Below are 27,296 nucleotides of genomic sequence, written 5' to 3' on the forward strand. Positions count from 1 at the left end.
AACTAAGACTGCTGCTCTTCTTGCACCATCCCTCCTCCCCCAAAAGCGTCCTTCAGCAGAAAAATCAGGACAGTTACGGGACAGTAACGGAGCACACTTCATGTGTTTTCCTTCTGTCAAAGATCATAGCTGTGTGCTGCCTATTACCCAGTGCTTGAAAAGATCTGCCTTATCATTTTGTCCAGGTCTTATAGTTTTTTTTCAGTAGGAGAACAAGTCAGGTACCTATTCCTTTCTAAGTAATAGGCAAGTAATAAAAGTAATTAATTTCTAAGTAATAGGCAAGTCTTTGGTGCCCATTAATTTAAATGCACATTGAGATTTAAATGATTGATATTGGAACTTTTCATAAAAGCAATTTCTGACAAAGAATAGGTAAAAGTGAAAGAGTCACTCTGTCGTGTCCAACTCTTTGCAACCCCATGGTCTGGAGCTCACCATGCTCCTGTCTCCATGGATTTCTCCAGGCAAGAATACTGGAGTGGGCAGCCATTCCTTTCTCCAGGGAATCTTCCTGACCCAGGGATCAAACCCAGGTCTCCTGCACTGCAGGTGGATTCTTTACTGTCTGAGCCACCAGGGAAGTCCTATGAATGCAGCTAGTATATCAAATAAAAACATGGGATATATATCATTAAAACTTTTTTTCCTGCTAAGTGTATCCATCTAAGAGAATCATATACATAAAAATAAAGGTTAAGTTTGAAATTTGAAGTGTTTTCCTTGCCCTTAAGGGCTTGCCCCCTTTCCCCTTTAGTCACTCCTAAATTCTTTATTAATAAAATTTATTAATAAATTTTTATGCATATGATTCTCTTGGACAGATTTAGCAAGCAAAAAAGGTTTAATGACATATTCTGTTTTTATTTGATATATTATCTGTATCATTATATATATATATATAATAATACTAGATTTAGAAAGCAAAAAAAATACCGTTTTTCTTTCCCCTCCTTGATCTGTTCTGTTAATACACAATGTTCTTTTAAGATCATTGATTCTAAGTTGGAAATACTAGACTTTTGAATCACTGGTTAGTGAGTAGCTAAATCGGGGTCACTGCCTTAGGAAGAAGCCAGTTCAGACTGAAACACAAATGACTATTTGGTTAAAGAAGTAACTGTCCATTTTTAGGGTGGAGATGGCTTGCTAGTAAATTAGTTTTCTCTCTGTCCTGGGAGATTAGACAAACAATGGATCTAACTAAGAAAATAGACTGACTCATTTGGCTACAATGCTATACTAAAGTTACCAGCAAAGTAACATTAATATCCAGAAAGAGAATTGGGTTCTGTATACAGTAAATGAATTTTACAATCAATTCAATGAGAAATAAAAAGTGAGATATTAAATGCACAGATCTAAAGGCACTCTGAACTCTGTCTTTCCTAACTCATCATCTGCTATAGCAAGGTGGAAATCATGTGCAATTTACTTAATTCTTCCTTAGAATGGTAGTGTTTATTGGAAGAGAGGTGACATTTGTAATAACTTTCTTCCCTCCTAATCTTCTTGAGCATTTCCCAGCTTCTAGTAGTGAGCACTCCATCTCAGTACAGATGAGGTAGGAGGAAAGTCAGACCTGCTGGGCAGGCAGAGAATTTGTACAGGGCTAGTTGATTATAAGTGAATAGGGGTGGAGAATGTCAGAGACAGAATCACAGACCGGACAGGAAGAAGTGTCTGTGTGAACCTTTCTCACATCTGGATTTAGCTTTTCTGGAACTTTTTTAGCCTTCGCCATTCACCAAGGCTGATTTCTTCTCTGCAAGTCATGAGGTACTGCTCCTGCCCCAGGATAAAGTCCTTTGGAGTGGATTTCATTAGTTTTGGGGATGGTCCTGATCTCATTCCAGGAGGTCTGGTTCAGGTTTAGGTCATTCCACTGGCCTCATCTACAACTGAAGGGCAGATCTCCCGGCCACTCCATAACTCCCTGGGTGGGGAGGAAAGGCCTCTAAGCTGACAGTCACACTCCATGTATTTCTAACTCCCCTCTACTGGGAGATGCGCTGAGGTGGGTGGAACTTGAGTGTTTTAGATAGTTTCAGGCCTCACTGTCCAGGAGAAAAGCATATGACTGCCTACCTTTCCCAACATACACACCCACGCCTCTACTACAGTATTTACTAGTCGCTGGTAGAAGTGCAGGGACTGTGGACAAAAGAGAATGGAAGTATATTTTAGCTTACTCTTCTGCTTCACCCAGGAGAAAGCTTTATAAGCATAGACGTAAATGAGATATTTCTTGCTGTTTGGTGCCTATCACATCACTCTCCTCTTCTCCCCTGAACCGCCACCCGCGCATAGACACACACAACCAGCTTGTGCACACACTGTGAGCAGAAACACAACCCGCTCCTCCCCCGCCCCTCCCTCCCTCCCGGCACAGACCGATCAGAACTTCCCCTGGGTCGCGGCCCAGCGATATGGAGCGGCCCTGGCGCGGAGCCCTGCTCTTCCCGAGTCGTGGGTGGCGCGGTGCTTGTTTCCCTCTCCTCCCTTTCCGGACCCAAACGGGGATGTATCTGGGTCAGCCTGGGAGGGGCTGGACCTGCCAGGGACCAGCGGTTGAGGGGGAGTGGGGGGAAGGGGTGGCGATGACAGCATCTTTCAGGTTTTTGGCTTTCCCGAGATTCGCCCCGTCCAGCTTCTCACCTCGTTCGCGCCGAGCGAGAGCTGATGCTCCGGCCAGTCTCGGCTCTAGGAATAGGGTGTGGGGAGAGCCTGTCCTTCCTATCTGGACCGCCACCCCTCCATTCTCTGCTAACAATACAGCGCCCACCCAACCCCCAACAGGCACACACATTCCCCAAGGCATGCTCCGCGGGCAGGCGGGCGGCGGGTCCCCCCCGCCCCAGGAAAAGAGCTATGGAACAGTTCACGGCCGCCGCGAGTTCCTGGTCTTCCTTCCTTTCCGGTGATAAACGGCGGGGCTACAAGCCAGTTGCTGCTCAAGATGCTCCACCCGCGGGCTCAAGCCTCTTTCTCTGGGCCCTCCGGGGGCCCAGATCAGGACCGATGGCCCCATTACCGCCGCAAGGCGCAAAAGCTGAGCGCCCGGGCGACAAGAGGAACGACCAGGGCTGGGGCGCGGACCCTCGGCCGGCTCCTGCTGCCTCGCTTCCTCCCTGCATGGTCTTTTGCGCCAGGGAGGAGCTGGGTGTGCGTAAAAGCCGCATCTTCCCCAGACGCTATGGCTGAGTACGCCTGGGTGAGGTCCGGAGGGTCAGGGACCTTCCTGGCCCCCCTCCCTGCGAGCTCTGTATATAAGCCCAGCACGGAGGAATCAAGGCCACAGGTCCTCATTTCCTTGAGGCCTGGCCCCTCCCTCCCCAACCTTGCCCTCCTTAGCTCCAAATTTACAAGTGTTTGCTCTTCCTTTTGGTGTTAGGGAGAGAAGCGAAGGAACGAGCTGAAAATCAGCTCTGGATTTCTGCCTCCTGTACACAGCTATCTCTTTACCCTCTCCCTCGTTTCCCCACATTGCACGCTGGGCGACTTCTGTAGCCTCGCCTATCCCGAGCGCTTGGTCCCGCAGCTGGGGACCCACTGATGCTCTTTGACCCGGAGCTTCCCGAAAGGTGCCTGCCTCCGCGGGTGCTCGAGGCCACGCAGAGGTGTTTCTTCCTCCCCTCTTGCCATCATTTCATCCACCCTTATATAAAACACCGCTCCCCCCACCCCCACCGCCTCCGCCACCCTGCCCGGCGCAGCGCCCCCTCCCTCGGCTGCGCCTGGGCGGGCAGGGAGCTGAAGGGACCGGGACGCGCCTGAGGCGCGCAGAGCTCTCCGGCAGCCCGCGCTCGCCGCGCCTGGGGAATTGGCTGTGGGCGAGGCGGCCCGAGCTGGCCTTTATCGCTCGCCCCGCTGGTGGCTTGAAACTTTATCAGCGAGTCTCGCCACTCGCCGCAGACGTGAACGGGGGGCGGGGGCGCGGCGAGGCGCCGGCGGCCGTGACGAGGCGCTCCCAGCGCTGAGCGCTTCTGCTCCGGGCACGCATGGCGCCCGCACACGGAGTCTGACCTGATGCGGACGCAAGGGGGTTAATATGAACGCCTGTCTCGTTGGAATCTGGCTCTGGCTCCCTCTACTCTTTACCTGGCTCAGCCCTGAGGTCAGCTCTTCATGGTGGTAAGTCCACGCGCACGGGCGCCGAGGGATTTTGGAGATGGGAATGGAGACCGCACTGGTCACATAGATCCTTCCCGGCGGCGCTTCCTCGCAGCCGTGGCAGTCACGGATTCCGACCCAATCCCAGCTGCTGCCCTCTCCTATCGCCCCTTCGCTTTTCCTCGGAAGGCCATTCCGGCTTTGACAACTCCAATCCTTCCACCACTACCCCCACCCACTACACATACATTGCCCCTCAAACGAGAGCTCGGATGTGTGGTTTATTTGGATCCAGCTGAGCGACAGCAAAATCGGGATCTTTTAGACAAGCGCTAGCCGGGTCTCTAGCTCCACTAGCAGAGACGTCTGTGTATGCGTGCGCACGCGCGCGCGTGTAAACTCACCTCCAAAACTACAATCGTCTCCCTCTGCTCCCACCCCGCAAAACCCTCAAGGTAAACCGACGGGCCGATTCAGGCAGGCGCAAGCCGTAGAACCCAAAGCGTGTGATTTTGCATTATTTCTCGTCCTTCCACATTCCTAGTGCTTCACCCCAGTGGGGCGGAAAAACATTTTGCTACCCCCAGGTAGAGACTCCCACCTTAATAGAAAGCTCCAGAAGTCGGGGACTCTAAGACGTTACCCTGTTCGAAACCAGTCATCTCAAAGGGTAACTTTGCTGCTGTCCCTTTATACGGTGATCTTCTATCTATTTTGCAGAGTGAAGGAACTTTGAAACCTAACAAGTTATCATCCTTAAATGTTACAAGGGTAGAGGCTCTCCCCACCCACAAACTCTTCTCCATCTCTTTCGGATCTTGAGAAAAGAGAGTTGAGAACTCTCTAACGTTTTTGCACCTAAAAACTTCAGAACAGACACTTAAAACTCGGTTTAGAAAGATCGGTTATCTGTTATGAAGTGCTTTTTTTTTTTTTTTTTTTAAGAATCTGGCAAAAGTAAGGCATCTTGGCCAAATGAAAGGCTAGAGCAGGAAGCTTTAGGAAGACATGAGCTCTCCAAAGAAGCAAGGCAAAGGGTTGATAGGAAGAGGGGTTCAATTCCTTCCTAAGCTGCTTTGAACAGAAAGGCGTTTAGCCTTGACATTGCTGACACAGGATCAAAGATTGATTTATCAGAGTGACCATTTTTCAATAAAATGACTATTTCGGTTTCCATGGGTGTATAAACATTATTTACTGCCCAGGCTTTTTGTCACATTGTCTCTCAGCTGTCACTTAAATATATTTTTTGGGGAGTCACAGCTGTAACGATTTTATGATCATATAAAATAATGAAAATACAAGAAAAAGACATTCTCCTTGTTTGATCCCTTCAAAAGACACCTATGGCAGCTTGGGTTATATAAAAGGTACCTTTCTAAACATTTCACAACTAATAGAGAACATCTGGGTAGAGATGATGATGTAATTTTTTGTTAAAGTTTCTTTTCAAAAGTACTTTATGAAGCTATAACACTGTTTGATTCTTCCAAACATTTAGTATCCTTAATAACAATAGAAAGATTTTTTTCCAAGGGTTCTCTATAAAGCCAAAAAAGAGCTGGAAAATGGAAATATTTAAAGGATTCTTTAGTAGGAAAAGAATGGCATGTCTGTGCAGAGAGTGTAGCATCAGATCCCAGTAGGTGCTGATTAGACAGACAGTTTCTTTGAGATACTTAAACATCAGATCAACAAAATGGCAGTGAGGAGCTTCTAAAGGTCTACTTCCTCCAAAACCAAGTCTGGACACACTGTATATTGAGATCAGAGCCTTCTTGAGAAAAATGTCTTCCAAAAACCTGTTGGCCCTTGCCCCTCACCCCATTCCTGGACTGCAGACCTTGCCTCTCCCACTCTGCCCAGAGCCTCATCTGGTGGCCTTAGCTTCATGGCCAAGAAACAGTCAGCACTTAGTTTTGGAGTGGCTTCTACCAGATCACTCACCATACCTGCCGTGCCACTTCTCCAGTGAACTTAAGTTTAAAAAAACAAAACAAAACAAATTTTGCTTTCTAATATCCCCTACAGGATAAAGAATTCATATATGAAATACTGTTTTGAACTTTTCCCACTCTGGGGAAACACCCTGCCAGGCCTTGCTGTTCAGGACTCTCCCCAACGCTGGTCCTTCCTAGGTACATGAGAGCTACGAGTGGCTCCTCCAGGGTGATGTGTGACAACGTGCCAGGCCTGGTGAGCCACCAACGGCAGCTGTGCCACCGACACCCGGATGTGATGCGTGCCATTGGCCTGGGCGTGACTGAGTGGACGATGGAGTGCCAGCACCAGTTCCGCCAGCACCGCTGGAACTGCAACACCCTGGACAGGGATCACAGCCTCTTCGGCAGGGTCCTGCTCCGAAGTAAGTCTCTCGCCTTCACACAGCTCACGGGCTCTGCCCTCACACACACACACCCTTATTTAGTCTTCACAGTCCCTGCCCGTCTTGTCTTGCATTCTGTTCAGTCAAGAAGCTTGTTCTGTTGGGTGCCATTGGCCCTCTTTCACAGATGTGGGCTCGAGAAATCAAGAAGCCTGCCCAAAGTTTTGGAGGAGGCTGGTCATGGGTCAGGGTACAGTGTCCTTGGCTCTGTTATCCATGTCCCGTCATAACCCTGCCTGTCCCTCCAGGTTCAGATTTTGTCTCTAGGAGAAAAGGAAGGAGCAGCCACAGAGCACTCTTGACTTTTAAACTCTTCTTTCTGGGACCTGACCCTTCCAGAAGGATTTAGCAGAAGATTGGGAAAGAATTCCCACATCTTTTATTGGCCATAAATGGTCATTGTTACAATAACAAATCAGTGTGATTGAGAAGCAGAGAGAAACCTCTGCTTGTCACCTTTGACCTCCCATTCAGCTACTCCATCTCGGGTCACTCTGTTTCTAAACTTTTTTTTTTCTCCCCCAGTAAACTGTAAATTCTGTAAGGCAGGGACTCATTCTGCCTTCTCTGCATTTTGCTTGTATCTCATATGTTGTAGGCAGCACTCATTCATTGAATGGTTGAATGAATGAATAGGTAAACTTGCAGTGAGTACCTATTCTCCAGGTACGTTTTAGGCAGAAGGATATTTATGGAAGGTAGGGTGAGAACCATGAATACATCAAGGTAGACCTTTGAGATATTGAAGGTTTGGTTCTGGATCACTAGTCATTACAGTAAAGCAAGTCACATGAATTTTTTTGGTTTCCCAATGCATATAAAAGTTATGTTTAAATTATATATATGTATATTACATTATGTATCCATGTCTATTCAGAGAAGGCAATGGCACCCCACTCCAGTACTCTTGCCTGGCAAATCCCATGGACGGAGGAGCCTGGTAGGCTGCAGTCCATGGGGTCGCTAGGAGTTGGACACGACTGAACAACTTCACTTTCACTTTTCACTTTCATGCATTGGAGAAGGAAATGGCAACCCACTCCAGTGTTCTTACCTGGAGAATCCCAGGGATGGGGGAGCCTGGTGGGCTGCCGTCTCTGGAGTTGCACAGAGTCAGACACGACTGAAGCGACCTAGCAGCAGCATACATGTCTATTAACTACTGTAAAAAACAATGTACATACCTTAATTTTTAAATACTTTATTCAAAAAATTCTGTCATCAGACAATGCAGGGTTGCCATAAAGCTTCAGTTTGTAAAAAAAAAAACACACACACACACACACACAGTATCTGTGAAGCGCAATAAAGTGCAATAAAATGGGGTATGCCTGTGGTTTCCTTACTTTTTTAGAAAGCACATTGAAAATTATCTAATTACATAATAAACCTAAATGTTCTGAATGTGGAAAGTAGCTCACTAGCTTGTATACAAACAGAGAAAATTAACTGAAAATCAAATCCTATTTAAAAAAAAAAACAAACCATCCCTTAACCTGGCCTTAGCAGTTTCTTCAAGAAGCAGCACATCCCATTTGCTACTGGGAAATCTGACTGAAAACACAACAGTCTATGTGTGAATCGCAGAAACGGGAAGTTTCCTCTTGTTTTTGCCCACTGCCCTCCCCTACCCCCTAAGAAAATCGTTCAGGCTGTGCACTTGGTAATGCTTAACAGAGGGTGTTTCTATCATGTAATCATCATAGCCCTAGGGTTTTATGAGGCCAAACGCATAACTGAATGTCTCTAAAAATCCCCCAAGGGCGTAGTGCTCTCACTCTTGGTGTATCCCTAAAGTTAATTTACTGCGATATTCTGCAATTTTATTCTCTAGTTTAAGAAGTATATTCTTCTGCATTCCTTTTGGAGTTTCGATATGACATCGCAAAATTTTTGAAAGGATGACAATAATAAATTTCAGCTACATGGAATTTTAAGACTTCACCTAGATTAGTTCACCAGTGAATCAATCAAAGTGCTGGACCTTGTCAAAGAGAGTTTGCAAATATCTGGCACAAGAAATCTTTGCATATATTATGTACAGGCTCTCGGTATTTAAGATGTATTAGGAGTGTTCCTTTTCAAAGTTCTCACAGCCATTTCCAATGATTACAAATTAAGAGTACCTCTCATTTATAAAATGATCACCTACAGAGTCTATCTATGAAAATCCATTGAGATGTCTCCATAATGAAAAAAACCCTTTAGATCACAAATCAAAGGAAGCAAGTTTGACCACTGATCCTAAAGACAGTATATCTCCCAAAGCAGAACATTCATTCATAAAATACTTTAACTTAATATTAGCAATATTGGTTTCTTCAGAGCTGTACGGTGGCTGAGAGGGAAAAGGTAATAAATAGAGAAAGCATAGCAAGTCTGACTCAATCTAAGGCTTCAGGTAAATTAGAGATTATAACTGCATTTCCTTCAGATTTCTTTCACTTGAAGCCGAATGCTCTGCCAAAGCACTCAAAACTTAGAACACTCATGCTACACAATTTCTTTCCAATCTTCACAGAAGGCCAGATTTCTTCCTGGACATTTATGTAAACTCCTGTGACTGTCAGTGATGATTTTGTGTTGGTTATGGGAAGGCTGAATTTGGCCTAAGGTAGCTTATCCTGGAAATAATCACGAAATTCCAATGAAGCTATCCAAAGAGTTTTACAATTAATTGCTTGGAGGGAAACTCACATCTTAGAGTTGTAAAGAACCCTCCTTCGGAAACCTAAAAATTCTCACAGATGAATAGGAAAGGCAAAGGGCAGTACCATATATAAGGAGAACATAAAAGTTACTAACATACCCCATGGTCACAGAGAAATGGAGAACATTTGCCTCTTTTGCTTCAGCGAACAAGAGTTAAGACCAGAACAATTTTTAGGAACTTTTGTAATTTGCTCATTGAACTGGCTGTCCCCAGACATGGGCAGAGAAATGTAGACAGAACTAGTAAACTTAAATATAATCCTACAAGAATTTGCACACACCTCCAGAATTCTAGAATAAGCCTTAAACAAAAAAAGGTCATTAGGTAGCATCCTTGCTTTCTTTTTTTAAAAAAACAAGCATTTTAAAAGAGAGCTGCATAATCCATAGCCTTCCAGAAAGCCTAGCTTCTAATGTTTTGCCCTCCCAGTCACCTATACTAGTCTATACACTGAGTAAGCACTGCTTGACTTATCTCAAACCAAAAATTAGAGAAACTTCAATATTAACATAATAGCAAGTCTAAATATCACCATTCAGATTTGGATTTTGTTTAATATTGCAATGGCTTTAAGCAGAATCAGTTTTTCTAAAAGGACTAAGATCAAAATTTATTTTGTTACAAAGCCAACTCTTGAAATGTGCTACTATTTTGCACATAGCATTTAAGTGATTCATCTAAGACACTTAACTGAAAACATCTTAAGGCTGTATCTACATGATACCAAAACATCTGGAGGTAAAATGAAAAGTCATTCCATGTGCTATTTTTTTATTTAAATAAACAAATATCTAACTATTTAGTAATGAGTTTGAATAATAAATGACACATATTCAGAAAGGTGATGGTTTTGCTTTGGAAATTATTTCTTAAATGTAGCAGATTTCGAGTGATTTTTTTTTTCTTTCAGCCAATAAGTCAATGTACTTGTTTGCAAGTTAAGCCAGGATGCAGTCTATGAGTAAGCAATTCATTCCTCTACCAACTTGCAAAATACTGTCTGGTCACTGACATTCTATCATGTGGATCTTCCCTAGCTTTCCCCTACAAGACCACCTCCTAAAGCTTCTCTTCTTTCTCCTTAAAAAGTAAGATTAGTACATAATAGATTATGCACTTGAGAATTTCCCCCCATGTGATATCTCTAAATGTGGGCACTGAACTCCAAATTCAAAACCAGGTTTTAGCAGACCAGTGGGATGACTATGGACAAGGTATTTTTTTAAACAGTAAAAATGGGTAAGATAAAAATTTTATTTATCTGAAAGCTGCTACCAGAGATTAAGCTACATCTCCATCTATTAGTCACCATTTTTTACAGAACATCTCAATTTCACTTAGAAAATCATCTGTGATCCTTATAATATAATCTGGAATTCTAAAACAGCTCCCACGACCATCACATTTCTCTCCGGAGAGCACTACCTGCTACCTATGGCAAATATTCATATAATTGATTCTACTTAACTTCAAGGCATGATTGATTCCTTTTCTTGGTTTGTTTGATGATTAGAGGTTTCAGGGGAGATTTTTTTTGAAGGCTGAGGTAAGTGCCATTTAATATGGTGTAGATACGTTTTCCTGATTTTTAATAATGAGACTAGCAGAGCAAATATTGCAAGGGATGTATAATAAATTTTAGCACTGAATGACAAACGGAAACAAGTAGGGCTTCGATGCGAAAAGGTGGTTTGTTCTCCCAGCTGCATGGTTCAAAAAGTCACACTCGTTTTGACATATTGAATCACCAAAATGGCTCTCCATTTGCTTCCTTGCATTGGCATTAGCTTGTTCAGCTTCTATTTTGATTGTTAATATATTTGCTGCAGCAACCATTAATAAAAAGGCATGCTAATAACAATGAAATACAGCTCCACTTGAAAAATGAGGTGCACACAGACCCTAAAGAGCCTTATATCTGTCACTATACCACAACACCGTGTTATGAGTTACTACAGATTATTAAAATAATTTAATGTAGTTATTGCACTGAAATATGTACCTTTCAGTCTGTAAGTGAAAGTAGCCTGTGCTCTAATAAAGAACAATTCTAAGAAAGCACCCCAAAGAGTTCTTGCCCAGGTCTAATTATAAGCGGTAAATTTGTTTCCTTCCAGAAAAACCAAAGAAAAGCTTTTCACTGTCTTTCACCCAATTAGCGCAGGTGTTCCAGAAGAAAGTAAATTCACCTTAATATTTAGACGTAGCATGTAACTCAAGTATATTGCATATTGCCTCCAAAAATCTCTCCCTTACTTGCAAGTTGATGCCAAAAGGGGATGGTTACTGCCACGAACTGTCTTCCCACCTCAGCCCCTAGGTTACTTTGAATTCAGCATTTCAGTAATAATCATTTACATGCATATGAGTGTCCTCAATAATGCCTGGAAGGTTTTTTCCAGGAGAGCTGTAGTGGCATGAATACCAAAATATGTTATGGAACGACAGAATTGTAAAATTCAGACGGTGTGGTGTAGAGGAGGAACCGAAGGCCTAGACACATTTGTCTCCTCTCTTCTGGGACACATGAGATTCTAGGTTAAAGAAAGCACGTGTATGAGACTAATGTGTGCAGGGCAGACTCCTGCTGCATTTTCTTTTATACTCTATTTACTTTAAGGATAGTTGTTACACAGTTGTCCAAATTGACAAAGGCTTGTAATAAGTGCCATGATTCATATTCAAGAGCAAACCTTGGCTCTAGGAAAGAATTCTTCAAGAATACTTTGTCAGAGGCAGAACAAGTATTAAACAGCCATCAGGTGAAAGTTATTCACAACGAGCCATTCCAGACTACTTTTAAGAACAGCATTTTTGTTACAGGTAGCCGGGAATCTGCATTTGTTTACGCCATCTCTTCAGCTGGAGTTGTATTTGCCATCACCAGGGCCTGTAGCCAAGGAGAATTAAAATCCTGTTCCTGTGACCCAAAGAAGAAGGGAACCGCCAAGGACAACAAGGGCACTTTTGACTGGGGTGGCTGCAGTGATAACATTGACTATGGGATCAAGTTTGCCAGAGCGTTTGTGGATGCCAAGGAAAGGAAAGGCAAGGATGCCAGAGCCCTGATGAACCTTCACAACAACCGAGCCGGCAGGAAGGTATGGACCTCGACAGTGCTCACTGGGTAGACTGCATGGCCTCATAAATCACTTAAGCCAAGCTTATCTTAAACTTTCCGAGAGGTACAAAAATGCTTATCATCACAGCTTCCCATTGTCCCCCAGCCCAGAGCTGTTTGCCCTAAAGAATACCACCGACTGGGCTGAAATATCCCACCTGCACTCCAGCTTCCCTACCACAGCGGAGGTGAAAGAGTCCACCCGCTGCTTTTGGCAGTGTGTACAGTCAAGTGTCTGTGGTCTCTCTGGATACTGTACCATGTAGTCACAAGACAGCGTCTGTGGCTGAGGCTAGGGCTGCTTCCCACTTACCGATGGGACAGTGAATGCTTGTATCTAAGGGGTGTCAAGACCAAGAACATCTTCTCTCAAACTTATCATGAAAGCAGCTCACCAGGCATGGCTTGTTGGCGTCTTCTAGATTCAGGGAGGCTCTTTTTAGAACCAGACCCCAGTTTCACTCTTGAAAGCCCCACCTTGTGTTTTCTGGTACTGGATGAGTAAATGCACCAAGGGAAGACATGCCCCAGAGGCTTTGGCCCCTTAATCGCTAGTCCTGCCTAACTTTTTGGGTATCTGGTCAGTATTCATTCCCTAACCCCTATTTGTTAGATGAGGAAACAGACCCTTCAGAGCTCAGGGTCACCTGCAGAATCAGAAGAAACGTCAGGACTAGAATTCCAGTTTCATCTCCCAGGCCCAGGGTGGTTTGGCCTAGGATTAAACCATTTTAATGCCAATGATCAATCTACTGATGAGCCATGTTTGGGGATATGGTGGCATGACCAGAATAACAAGAGAATCTGAATGCTGCATGTTAGGCCTTTGTGTAAGAAAAGCATAAACCAGTTGGGCTAATCAAACACTCAGTCAGAACCACTCTAAAATAACCTAATTGCCAATGAGAAGAGATAACCATAATTTGTCTTTTATCAACACAAAATCAAAATGTGCTTGATATTAATATGTAAAGAAAGATCAGCATAAAATTCAAAAGTCCCCAGGGGGGCTTTAATAGGAAAAAGAATAGAAAAGAATGCAGATCTGTTTGGATGAAAACCCTTTTACTAGGCTCACAGAGGGAACAGATCTCATTTAAAGGAAGTTGGAAGGAAAGAAGTCTTGCTTAGCACATGGAACAAGATGAGTGTGACCTGAACTGTTTACAAATAGTACCTTCTTGAACTTTGAAAATCAACATTCTTTATTTTCATGAATTTATGAACTTACAGTGACTACTGCCAAGAATATAGACTGCAGTTGTGCAACCCTACAACTATTGGTAATTACTGTTTATGCATGGCTCAGATAAGGAAAAATTTACATTGACCTTTGTTTTGACATTGATACCACATGTATAGGTTATAAAGTGTGGTGTCTTTGATAGGAGAATGCTGCTCAATTATTCAAGCACAATATACAGATCTCTCAGACTATCTGTACAGATAAGAGCATATGGTTATACACTGCATCCAAAATAACATTGACTCATCAAAATAAATGTTAATTTTGCTTAGTAGGTCATTAGATATTGAATGCTTCCATTCTTCAAGACAATAGATCTCAGCTATTATACTGTAGGCTCTGAATCAATATGACTTTTAATGTAAATCACATGATTCCTCACTGGGTAGAGGTGAACAGCTGTCAGGCCTCAGATATTCTCCTGCCTACTCGGCAAAACTTAGGAGGCTACTTTTGATTGGAATAAAAGTGCACACACTGACTTTTTAAAATGTGGCTTTAATTAATGGTGGGTGGGCAGACTTTTTCAAGGAGATGCATGATGTCAGTGAATATGAACTTTAATGAGAGTAAATGTATTGAGATAAACATGCGTCTCTAATTCTCTTCTTGCGGTCATTAGACCCCCAGCCTCTGCTCCCCCTTCTTTCCAGCAGAAGGTCTGTGGAATCAAAATGAGAACAGGCTGGGGTGTGTTTGAAGGCAAACCTCCTGAGCTAAGCCTCCAACTGGCCTGGCTCTAGTAAACCCCAGCCTCCAAAGCTGACAGCAACATTGATTCATTTGTTTTTTTATTCTTTGCTTTTCAATATTTCCCAAATTGTCCAATATGAACATTTTCTACTTTTTTAAGTGGGGATGGGGGGGAGGAATAGGGCCAATACATTTTAAAAGAAAAGCCATCTATTCCAAGATTGTTCCGTTTAGCCAATGCTACACATGAGAATTCAACACTGCCATCACAAAAGGCCTTAACTTTCCCCTAATATTTGAGCAGTTTAATTCCTTTATTATAGCAGCTGGTTAGAGCACCCTCATGTGTTTCTGTACTGTAATATCATTTTAGATCTGTGCTATTATATCATTTTATTTTCATCACAGCTTCAACAGAATTTGTAATGATGTTTTCCTGAAACTCATCTTGAGTCTAGTTTTCTACCTCCAAATAGGGCTATTAATAAGTCTTGAAAAGATAAACTACCTTGTTCAAAACTTTTTATGGGAAAAGACATTCCATAACTTCTCTCAGCAGTTCTTTTTAGGTCTAAAGAAGCCATGCTATGAAAGCTTGTAAATTGCATTGTAAGGTAGGTTAAGGTAAATGGCAAGCAAAAGGTACTTGGTTGATATCCACCACTTGTTTCCTCTCAGGATCCAGAAAATGGCTTTTAAATTAATCCACTCTTTCTACATGAAGTAATCCCAACTTCTTTTACGTTTCCTCAGAGAATCTGTCTCTAAATAGTCCATGTACCCAATCAAATACTGCCCTTCAATCACTGGACATTTCCATAATAAGAGAGGAATTCCATAAAGATATTTTCCTGCCAAAGTACTTCTTACCATAGTGAAGACGGAACATAGGATGTAAAGCAAGACCCACCTTCGTTTTAACCCCACAACAGCAGTGGCTTAGATCACTGAACCCCGCAACAGCAGTGGCTTAGATCACTGAACCCCGCAATAGCAGTGGCTTAGATCACTGAACCCCGCAATAGCAGTGGCTTAGATCACTGAACCCCGCAATAGCAGTGGCTTAGATCACTGAACCCCACAACAGCAGTGGCTTAGATCACTGAACCCCGCAACAGCAGTGGCTTAGATCACTGAACCCCACAACAGCAGTGGCTTAGATCACAGAACTCAGCTCTCTCAGGTGTAAAAGGGAGTGCAGAATGCTGTGGAGGAACAAGGGAAGGGAGCAGAAGAGAACCTGGCGCATAGTAGGTGCTTAGTAAGTTAGTCCCCCTCTTCCTTCCTTAGTGATGTGAAGGTTGTCTGTAATTTGGGGTACAGAATCAGCCACAAATCCAATTTGAGTTGATATTTAGGATTCAATCTGATCTCTGCAAGTACCTAGAGACTCATCTTCAAATACAGTCCAACATACTAATAAAAAATAGGCATAAAAAATAGTATTCTCTAGTGTACAAAAGATGATCAAAATCCTTTGTAATTTGATTTCTAAAAACCCCTATAGGAATAAAAAATAGTATTAGTATTTTTGTTTTTCAAATAAGGAAACTGGGTCTCAGAGGGATCAAGTGACTAACACATAGGGGCACACTGGGCTTGGGGCTTCAAACCCTCTGCTTTCACCCTTTTGTCTTTACCTACTTTTCCGTGTTGTCTCTGTTGAGAAGGATAAACACACAGTATTTCTGTATTTTAAAAAATTAAAAACAAAACAAAAAAAAACAGCAGCAGCTGCTGCCCTTGGAAGGTAGTTTACTGATGATTTTTCCCCTTTGTGTGTGTCTTTAATTTCACAAGTCTTCTAAAGTGAATATGTATTATTATTTTTAATAAAAGGGAAAACTCTGTTTTAAATGCCAAAAACATAACTTCTAGTCACCATGAGCATGCCTAAAGCAACTCAGCCTTATTTGGTGGGATTCCCAAAATTTCAACTCAAGGCACAGCAAGTATGTGCTGTTGAGTTAAATTTGGGGAAAGCACTGTTTCTGGTACTGTGGCATATGGAGAAAAGAATAAAACAAAGTTCTGACCACAGGAAACTAAATCTGAGTCAGAGAGACAAGTGAAATACAACTGTATATAGTATATACATTGTAGAGAGTATAGGGCAAGGAAGCCCTATTCTATATGGTATAGTAGAAAAATCACCCAACAGAGCCAGTCAGTTGGGGAGAGAAAGGCTACGTCATAAAAGAACTGGATGTTGGAGATAAAGGTTTCCCATGACTGAGATAGGGCAAACGCTTTCCAGGATGAAGGGCCTCCAAGTCACAGGAAGATATGAAAGCAGAAAAAACATCAAAAGTGAGGAATGACAAGGGTCCCAGGGGGGCTCATGACTGAGCATTAATACGGCCTGAGGCTTCAAATCTGAGTCTTGGCCAGCAGTGGAGAGCCTCAAATGCCATGCTGAGATATTCAGATGCCGCTGTGAAGCAACAGGAAATTACTGAGCAGGAAGGTACTGAACAAGGTACTGGGGGAGATGTTAAATACTTAAGTTCTACTTCTATACATTGTTAATTTCTCTAGAGTCCACTTAAATAGAATGATAGATTTCAAAATTAAAATCTTCTGGTTTGAATGAACAACTTAAAAAAATGGACTCAATAGGAAATTTATGAGAAATTTTTACCTCCCTGAATTTTATTTTCAGCCTTACCTATACATATAAAGAATGATACAAGCTTCCTGATGAGTAGTAATTAAAAATTAGCACATGGCAACTGATGTTGCTATTGCTATTTATATTTTTAACATAATGTTTACATGGTTATTGGCATTTCTCTTATAGCTCAGGGAATAAAGAATCTACCTAAAATCTGCCTGCAATGCAGGGGACACAAAAGACACAGGTTCAGTCCTTGGGTTGGGAAGATCCCCTGGAGAAGGAAATGGCAACCCACTAGAGTAGTCTTGCTTGAAGAATCCCATGGATTCTGCCAGAGGAGCCTGGCAGGCTACAGATGGTGTCACAAAGAGTGGGACACAACTGAGCCCGAGCATGGACGGACTTACACTGTCATTAGCTCATTAGGGGTTCTCAGCTATTGACATCATGTTGACTAAGGCAACATGGAGGCTGGGACTCTGGAATTAGAACACTGGTTCCAAAACTTGAGCACAATCTTGGACAGGTTACCTAACAAGGATTGCTACATAAAATATATATACCTATGCATGAGGTTTTAAGCAAACCTAGAAGATAGGTATCATTATTATCTATATTTTGCAATATGAAGAGACTAATTTCAGTTAGGGAATAAGTTCAACTTGTTTCCTAATTCCCACTAGAATTGAATTTATTCCCTAGCTGAAATTCAAACTTAACCTAGGCTCCTGTAATTTTTATTTATATATTTTGACAGCCTGTATTTTATATGTGAGGAGTTTGGAGGGTGAAGATCCAAAGTTTTAGTTCTCTGCCCTGCCCAGGCCAGCACCAAGCAAGGTCAGTGCTGTGGAGCACTGGGCCCAGCCCTGAGCTTAGCCCACTGGGGCGCGGCACAAAACAGATGCTTCCCAGTTCTGACTACAGGAAATGCCTCCAAAGTCAACACAAATGGATACTGTACAAGATGTAAGCACAGCTTTACAGGCAAGTAAATTGTGGGCCTAATAAAGGCTTCCAAGAATAGATCCTATGATGCCACCTAAGATAAATAATACATAATGGTTCTGAACCAAGAGAACTGGATGTAATGAAAAAGAAATCACTCTCTAAAAGTAAGGAATGGCAGTAGAAAGAAAGTGATAAAACTGAACTGAATTAGAGCCAAACTGCTTTAACTCCTATATATCCTCATCTTCCCTTCATGTTGAGCATCTTCATGAAGCCCAACTTTCACTTAGCACAGATTTATCTTCTGATTGGTTTTCTACATTCATAAAATTAAATGCATTTTGAAAACTTAGATCAGTTCTCCCTGCCTCGTCTCTGTCTTATTGGACCCCAAAATAGTATGTTCGTGATACAGTTGATCTTTTATTGTGTATGAATCAAAAACTAACCACAATTAAAGCCCTGAAGCAAAGAATAACTCTTAACAAAATTGTTACAGTTCCAGGTAAAGTTCTATTATTCATACAAAATATTTTTTTAGACTAGCTTCATTTAGTCAGTAAGAACTATTATATATATGGTTAGTCAACAGTAATGTTCTTGAATTCCACAAATATAAATTCCACACCTTATATTTCCTAGCTAAGCCCACCCACAGGCACTGTTTTTAAAAGAATGACAGTGCTCAAGAAAGCACAGTGTCTTATTTAAGTTAATAAATGATTGCATAAGCAAATCAACTGCACAGGTTGCTAATAAATATTCCTTGTTTTCCTAGTTCCAGAGCATGCATGTATGTTCGAAAAATATGTTGGTCTGGTTTTCACTCTCAGAGATGTGGACCTGTCAAAAGGATTTAATTGTTAATAAATGTATTTGGCTTTCAGCCAGTATCTGAAAATTAAATAATATGATTTTAATGTGTGTTTCCCTCAGGAAAATTGATATAGGACCAGAAATATGGTGGTTTTGTGGCAAACACCCAACTAAAAAGTGACGTGCTAACACTTCTTCAAATGCTCAAGTTAAACTAAATAATTTAGTTGAAACATACAGCATATATCAAACTAAAATAAATCCTAAGTAGGCTTTCTAAGGCAAGGTCAGTAGTTAAGTTTGCACAGATTTCACATGGTATGAGATAGACGGCCCTTTTTCTGATAGGGAGAGAATCAGTATGGCATGACACAAGGGTCATAAACTTAGCAAAATGCAGGTATTTAGAAAAAAGATAACTCTCATGATCTACAAAGAAGTCTTATAAAGACACCCTGGCGTTGCTTGAGTTCTGTCTTCAAAAAGGCTGAGTTGAGAAATGGAAATTTCACTCTCCTTGGGAGAAGTTTGTCTTTAAAACTGTCAAAATAATTCTTTGTGGACAAATTTAATGTGAAAACACTAAATGTAAAAACTTTTGCAGAACCCACCACTGAAACCAGAGTAAATGAACCCTTCAGGACTTCATAAGAAAGGCTGGCAGAGTGATTTCAAGTGTCAACCTGGTGTCAGACAGGCTTGGGGTGCATCCTGCCTCAACCATATTACCTGTAAGACCTAGGGCAAGGTCCTCAGCATCTAGGTATCTCAATAGCCTCATCTGTAAAATGGGGGTGAAAATAGTATATGCCTTATATGCTTGTGTGGATTAAATAAAAGTGCTTAAATCAAGTGCTTAGCATAGCTTAACATATGCCAAGAGCCTAATGAATGTTATGCCTCGTTATTATGCTCTGACCTTTAGTTGGGACAGATAAATATAAAACAGAATTATTCTGTTGCACAATTCATGTGTTTCCTTCTTCTATACTTTTTTTTAAAAAAACATTCAGACTTCTGTTTCTGCAGTAGAGAATACTAATATTTATAAATTACTTAAATTCTAAGAGTAGAACATAACTTCTGTAGACCTGAAGGCTTAAAATGCTGAAAGTCAAAGATTTAAGGGCCATCCACAATCTACTAAGTAAAATTTAGCAATAATGGAACAATGAGCTTATTGAAGATTTTTTATTGGGAAAAGTTACATATTAAGCTAAAATGGTTTCTACAAGGCTAAATGCCAAGAGTAATGCTGTCCTCAGCAGTCATATTCATTCATCTTTTTAAAAGTTGTCATGTCAAATGAGGTTTAATGATGAGATGCCACAGAGCAAATACTGATGGGACTAAACAAACAGTGATGGAGGGGGTTGGTGAGGAATTGTGCTGGCTACCTGGGGTGTATAAAAAGCTATCAGGGCTGTGAGACTGTCAAAACAGGAGTCTAAGGAGGCAGAAAATGGAACTTTGACAGCAGTCAAGAATCAAAGAAGGAAGTGGTAGAAGAAACCCTTTAGAAAAGATTCAAGACAAAATAGGAAACAGGACGAATGTGTCATGGGGTATGGCCTATGTTTTTGAAAGAAGTTTTCAGTATCACACATTGAAGACAGACAGCAAGTCACTGTAATCGATTATTTATCATGTTCTTTCTGGTATAAAAATAATACTCATACAAACAAAAGTAACAGACTGAGAAGTGCAGAAGTGTGTATCATAAAGTGAGAACATTTCCTCCCCTCACAATCCTTGTCTCCTTCCAGAACATTTCAAAGTGCAATCGGATGCAAGGCTGTGGATAGAACATATACTTTTATACTTCTTTCTCCCTCAGATCTCATTAAAATCATACTAATAGAATAAACATGGCTTAAACCAACAATAAAGAAAATGGTCAAAGAAATGAGAGAACTCAACAAATTTCTGGAAAGTGGAAAGGGAATGAAGAAATTGTAAGAATTGATGCTTTTGAACTGTGGTATTGGAGAAGACTCTTGAGAGTCCCTTGGACTGCAAGGAGATTCAACCAGTCCATTCTGAAGGAGATCAGCCCTGGGATTTCTTTGGAAGGAATGATGCTAAAGCTGAAACTCCAGTACTTTGGCCACCTCATGTGAAGAGTTGACTCATTGGAAAAGACTCTGATGCTGGGAGGGATTGGGGGCAGGAGGAGAAGGGGACAACAGAGGATGAGATGGCTGGATGGCATCACTGACTCGATGGACATGAGTCTGAGTGAACTCCGGGAGTTGGTGATGGACAGGGAGGCCTGGCGTGCTGCGATTCATGGGGTCGCAAACAGTTGGACACGACTGAGCGACTGAATTGAACTGAACTGAACTGAAGCAGGATGAAGAAGCCTCAGTCTAGAAGAATAAAAGTAGATGAGGAGGGGGGAAAAAAGCAGATAAGGAACATGGAAACCAAGATGCCCTGAGAAAATTTCAGATACAAATGAGTGCTGGAAAGAAGCACAGGTCCGAAAACTGGGATTAACTGAAAAACCCACTGGTAGCATAAAGAACCCCATCTTCTCCCCTTTACCCCTAAACAGAACTCCTGGAAGTCTAGCATCAAATCTTCTAGGCTTTTTGGAGTCATAGTCCCCCAAACAAACAGTGTCCTACCTAGTCACTAGAAACCAAACCTCTGGTCCACAAGCCCTACCATATAACCAGATTCCTAAATATCTTTTTATGACTTCATTCTTAAGTACGAAGAGAATGTCCAAGAATTACCATATACTTGATTAAATTCAGAAGCATAAAAGAAAAAACAAAAAAGCAGTAAGTCAGGGATGAGAAGAGAAATTTTTAAAAATCAAGAAGGTCCAAGAAGGTATTTATATCCATGAACAAGAGTGGATGCTTTCAAAAAGTGACAATTAGAAAACAAGAGAGAACTTGGAAGAGAAAGTCAAAGAAATCTCCCAGAAAGTAAAACAAAAAGCCCAAAGGACAAAAAGAGAGTCATAACATCACCTCTCTTTCCCACTTGAGTTTGAAACCAGCTGAAAAGTGGACAAGGGATGTAGATGTACGGAGTAACAGCAGCTGCTGCAGGATGGGAAAAAAAGGCAGCCCTGGAGAATGCAGCTCTGAACCTTCGATTCCACTCGAGCTGGGCAGACTTACTCACCCTGTCCAGGCTGTGTACCCAGGCTCTGCAAGGAGCCCCTTGCTGGAGGGCAGGAGCTGATCGTAACTCATCTTCTCCACATGCTGGCAGATGCCCAAAGAGAAGGAACCCAGACACACAAGCCCTTCTCCTTCCTCTAAACTCACCAGTTGGAAAAGTCTGTTGTCCTCCCCTGGGGAGAAATTAGTAAGGGGATAGAGAAAGCCAGGAGTATTACTCTAACGGAATTTCTTCCTCAAGAAGCCAGGAAGAAAGTATTAAAACTATAAAAGAGAAAATATAAGAGACATGGAGGATTCATTCAGAAGGTTCAGCAACTTGACTAATTAGAAAGCCATAAAGAGACTAAAAAATTGTGGCATGTTGAGGGGGTGGAATATTAAGAGAACATCTCAGCGCTGAAGTTTTCAGATTGAAAGGGCCCACTGACGGCTGAACAGGACTAATTTTTTAAAAACTTCTAAATACATCCTTGTGATATTTCAGAACACCAAGGATAAGAGCAAGTTTCTAGTGCCTTTCATGTAGGGGGTGCGGTGGCGGGGGGCGGGGCGGGCAGTGATACGAAAACAAAAATCAGTTGGCAGAGAATCAGCTGCATATCCGATTTCCCATCTTAACACTTAGAAGCCAAAAACCTTGGAGCAATACCTTCAATTTTGAGGGGAAATTATTTTCAACCCAGAATTTTATCACCAGCCAAGCTATTAGTCGAGTGTGAAGACTGAGTAAAGACTTCATAATACACAAGATTCAGAAAATTCATCCTCCGTGCACCCTGAAGGAGTTACTCAAAAAGGGGCTGCAGTAAAGAGAAGGAATGAACCGAAAGAAAGAGAGAAAACGTGGCATCTGGCAGTGCCGTGGGCTCCTCTAGGAGGGCATGATCCCAGCTGTGTCCAGGCGAGACTAAGACGACTCAGAGGCACAGAACCCCCCCCCCCCCCGCCCCCCCCCCCCCCCCCCCCCCCGCCCCAGGAAAGGAGGGGAAGTGGTGGCACAGGTGGAATGAGTGTGAGAGTGGAAGACATTAGGTCACAGTAAGTGCACTTAGGAACAAGTAAAGTAAGAAAACACCAAACTTCACTCTAGCAACATTCTTCAGCCCAGACGTTGTCCAATTGGATCAGAGATTATAAAATGCAGTCCTGGCACAGTCCTTGGTTGTGCAGTTAACTAAGGAAATCAACCCTGAATATTCACTGGAAGGACTGATGCTGAAGCTCCAAAACTCTGGTGAAGAGATGACTCTTTGGAAAAGACCCTGATGCTGGGAAAGACTGAAGGCAGGAGGGGAAGGGGGTGACAAAGGATGAGATGGACGGCATCATCCACTCAATGGACACGAGTTTGAGCAAACTGTGGGAGATAGTGAAGGACAGGGAAACCATGGGTTTGCAAAGAGTCAGACATGACTTAGCCACTGAACAACAACAAATATTTATTGTTTTCAGTTTTTAGATTTGATGTTCAGACATACCATGAGAGACTTCAGTATGGTCACAGAACATTAATGCTCTAATCTTTGTCACCGCAAAACGACAGACCATGCTGATGGAGACTAGGAAGTGGAAGGGGAGGAGAATGGAGGGGCCTGCAAATATCCTCATCTCATGAGAGAGAGCACTGGTGACTTCTGGAACTAGAAGAGGTGTAAGGATTCTTCTTGAAGCTGGAGAAACCATCAGAACCAACCATGATAGAACCATGTTGGGAGTGTGGGGGAGGGTAAAATTAGTGAGATGTGAATCAGGTTTTCACCCTCACTCATAAGAAGTCTATCAGGGACCATACAACCTGATGGAAGGTAAATAAAGTGACTGGCAGAACTGTCACACTCAGTTGTGCCAACTGTGCGTTCAGGTTTGTTTAGTTATTAAGAGAATCTTCTGGTGGATATCCATAAAATACCTTGAGGATGGGATTCTGTTTCTCACAAAGCTGGAGGAAAACTAGTGCAGACCTTGTTCTACAGACACATACTGAACCACCACAAGGGCACAACGCATTAAAAATGACCGCTCTGGGGTTGTGCCAAGCCCACCGGGAGGGGAGAGGTGGCGCGGGTACAGCAGAGAGTTACTGCTTTTTATTCTCTCTTCTGGACTCTAAGTTTTAAAAATCATGTATACATGCTGCTGCTGCTCCTGCTGTTTAGTCGCTCAGTTGTGTCCAACTCTTTGTGAGCCCACTGACTGCAGCCTGCCAGGCTCCTCTGTGCATGGGATTTCCCAGGACAGCCCACCGGAATGGGCTGCCATTTTCTTCTCCAGGGCATCTTCCCCAACCAGGGATTAAACCTGCCTCTCCTGCTTGGCAGGTGGGTTCTTTACCACTGAAACCTGGGAAACCCCACGTGCACATACTTGACTTTAAAATTCAAAAGTAATATACAAAAACAAACACAGAAAGGCCCAGACTGTCTGGCAGTGCCTGGATGTCCCCAGGTCCTCTGCTTCGTTCACTCATTTCTTCACAGTGCAAATAAAAAGTCTGTTACGGCTCCACAGCTGCCTGTGTGGGAAGCCCCCAGCCCCTCTTCCCGCGGCTCCGGAGACCCCGGAGGAGCATCCTTGCGGCAGGGCCCTGCGCGGCAGCCTGTCCCAAAGCAACGCTAACGCAAAGGGCTGTTTGTGGGAAATTTTCCCTGGAGGTCAGGACATTTTGGAGACATAGGGTATGACACAACTTCTAATTCAGTCCTCAGATATCCCAGTTTCTAGAAATGTAAGCCTGGCTCTGCACGTGAACGTCTTACCTGCTCTGGCCGTGGTGCGGACTCCTTTTCTACTCCGCCACCTTCCCTGGTTTGGACGTGACTCTCAGCCTGGCTGTGTATTAGAAGCACCTGGACCGGAAGTGCCCTCAAGGCGGGCCCCACCCCCTGGCCAGGTTATGGTGTATTGCGCTCCAGGAGAGGTCAGGGTCTCTGTGATGGAGACAGTCTCCAGATGGATTCTTTTTTTTTTTTTTTTTTTTTTTTTTTAATTTTAAAATCTTTAATTCTTACATGTCCAGATGGATTCTAATGTGTAACCAGGAAGAGAACCACTGCTCTGCTCTGCTCTGCTGTCTCTAGTTGCCAGAGAACAATCCCAAGATTCTTGGTTGGTTTGTTTTCTTTTAACTTGAGGGGTAGTTTGATTGTTTTTCCCTCTTTCGGATTATGCAGCCCCTCAGGCAGCATCCAGACTGTAAATGAACATTCTTTCCCTTCCTTCTCTGTGTATGCACACATATGCAAGCTTTTTAAAAGTGCATCATACCACTTACGTTGTTCTGCAGTTTGCTTTTCACTTGATTTCCTTTTATGCCTGTAAGAATGATATTATTAATAAAAAGCCACATCATATTCCTTTATTAAGCCCATACCATTGTCTTGTTGACATCATCTGGGTTTTTCCTGATATTTTGCTATTGCTAATTATGCTGCAGTGAACATCCATATGAGTCTGTATCCTTCAAAGCTTGTGCAAATATTTTCAGAGTATCACCAAAGTCAAAGGATACTGTACATTTAAAATTTTGATAAGTATTGCAAAAATGCTATTTTATATGACATATTTATTTAATCTCTCACCAACAGTTTGTTAAAGGCACCTCCTTTCCATGAGTATCACCGAAGTGAAAGGATATTGTACATTTAAAATTTTGACAAGTATTGCAAAAATGCTCTCTATTTTACATGACATATTGATTTAATCTCTCACAAATAGTTTGTTAAAGCATCTCCTTTCCATGCTCTTACCAACACCAAATATTATCAAATCATTGTTTTTTTATTATTATTTGCTAACCTGCTAGGCAAAAGAAAAAAAGTGTTACACTATTTGAGTTTGCTTTGTCTGACTCCTAGTGAAGTTGAACATCTTTTTATCTTGTTATTACTACTTTGTAATTCTCCTATGAATGAACTGTTTCTTAGGCTTTTTATGACAATTAGTTTGGAAGATGCAATGTAATTCCTATTTCCCTCCTTACCTCTTTTTTGCTCTAATAGGTCTATAACATTATCCATTTAATTCTTGATTTAGTCAAAAGAATAGAGGGAAGCAGAGTATGCACAATTCAAAATTTGAGAAAAACACCATTTACAGGAATATTTAAAATGTGTTTGTAGAAAGAGCACAGATCTGTGGGTGAGACATATCTGATTCACATTTTTTTAATAGTCTGCCTCTGTCTCGCGGGGTGACTCTGGGGATTTGACTTTCCTTACTGAGCCCTGGTTTCCATAACTGTAGAATGGGAATAATAATCTACTTTGTCTAATCATGGTAATTACATAAGACAATGTGTGGAGCCTGGCACATAGTGCTATGCTTATTATTATGTTATTATACCATTTGAATATTTGAATTCTTCTAAACTGGGAAACATTATTGTGAGTTTCTTACTCTTACATCAGCTACTTTCTAAATGAGGCCACCTAGGCTTAGATCCTCTGCCCTCTGCCTCTCTGAGGGAGTGGGTGTTTCCCTCTTCAAGGTTAAAGATTTGAATGTCAAGTCTGCAAACTCAGTATACAGAAGAGGCAGCGGTAACCCCCAAGTGTGACTGAGCACTGCATGTTAGGGAGGGGACCTGGAGATGCCAGCAAACCCAGTACCAGAGAAAGTGTCTCACCTTCCCCCTTGGTTAATTGTCAGAGTCTGTGATTAAACCACAGTCAAGAATTGATCATGGTTCCAGTGGAAATACTTTCACTTATAAGTAACAGACCCCAGGGAACCTAAAAGATGAGGAAAACTTAGTATCTTGGATCACGAGAAGTCTGGAAGGAGGGCAGGGCCACGGAGGGTTCATTCAAGCAGTTCAGCAACACCCTCTGGAAGCTAGTTCTTCCTGTCTTTCCAGGCTGCTGCCTACAGCCTGTTGCTTGTCCTGCATTGGCTGCTTCATGTCCCAAGGAGGCAGCTGCAGAAAACTGCATCCAGAGACAGAGAAAAGGACATTTATCTCTTTTAAAGAGTGAAGGAACCTTTCCCACAAGCCTCCCAACAGATTATTTGTAACATCATATTGGCCCAAATTGTATCACTACATACTCTTTGCAAAGAAAAAAAAGAAAAATCAGTGGCAGAACAGTGCAATTAGTATAATGATTTGGGTTGTTCTGGGTCAGAAAGAGTCCAGGCCAGTTCTGAAGCACATGGCTACCTAACACCTGAACAGAAGTCAAAGGAAGAGAGAAGTGGCCGCAGCCACTCAACAGTGAATGACAGTGATGATCAACAGGGTGTACCACTCCTGCGTGTGCTTATAAGAACTCATAAAGTGTATTTTAAATTAATATGCAAACCCTTCAGTTAATCATATAAAAATACCAAGTTCTAACTTTGTAACCTGGAAACTTAGTATTAATATTACAAAGGAGAGTAATATATCCCATTATTTTCAAAGACAGAAGTATTGCTGCTGCTGCTGCTGCTGCTAAGTCACTTCAGTCGTGTCTGACTTTGTGCGACCCCACAGACGGCAGCCCACTAGGCTTCCCCG

At 42.3% G+C, this 27,296-nt stretch overlaps 1 protein-coding gene across 1 annotated transcript in view; it reads left to right on the top strand.

The window, feature by feature from the left end:
* Positions 1-4,051: 4,051 nt before the first annotated feature.
* Positions 4,052-27,296, top strand: part of WNT2 (Wnt family member 2) — a 45,242-nt gene continuing 21,997 nt past the window's right edge. Inside the window, exons 1-3 of the mRNA XM_052638953.1 lie at positions 4,052-4,134; positions 6,252-6,478; positions 12,036-12,313. Of these exons, the coding sequence (XP_052494913.1) occupies positions 4,052-4,134; positions 6,252-6,478; positions 12,036-12,313 (588 nt within the window). The remainder of the gene's footprint in view (positions 4,135-6,251; positions 6,479-12,035; positions 12,314-27,296) is intronic.

Source organism: Budorcas taxicolor, chromosome 4, assembly GCF_023091745.1.
Source record: "Budorcas taxicolor isolate Tak-1 chromosome 4, Takin1.1, whole genome shotgun sequence".
Classification (NCBI taxonomy): Eukaryota; Metazoa; Chordata; class Mammalia; order Artiodactyla; family Bovidae; genus Budorcas; species Budorcas taxicolor.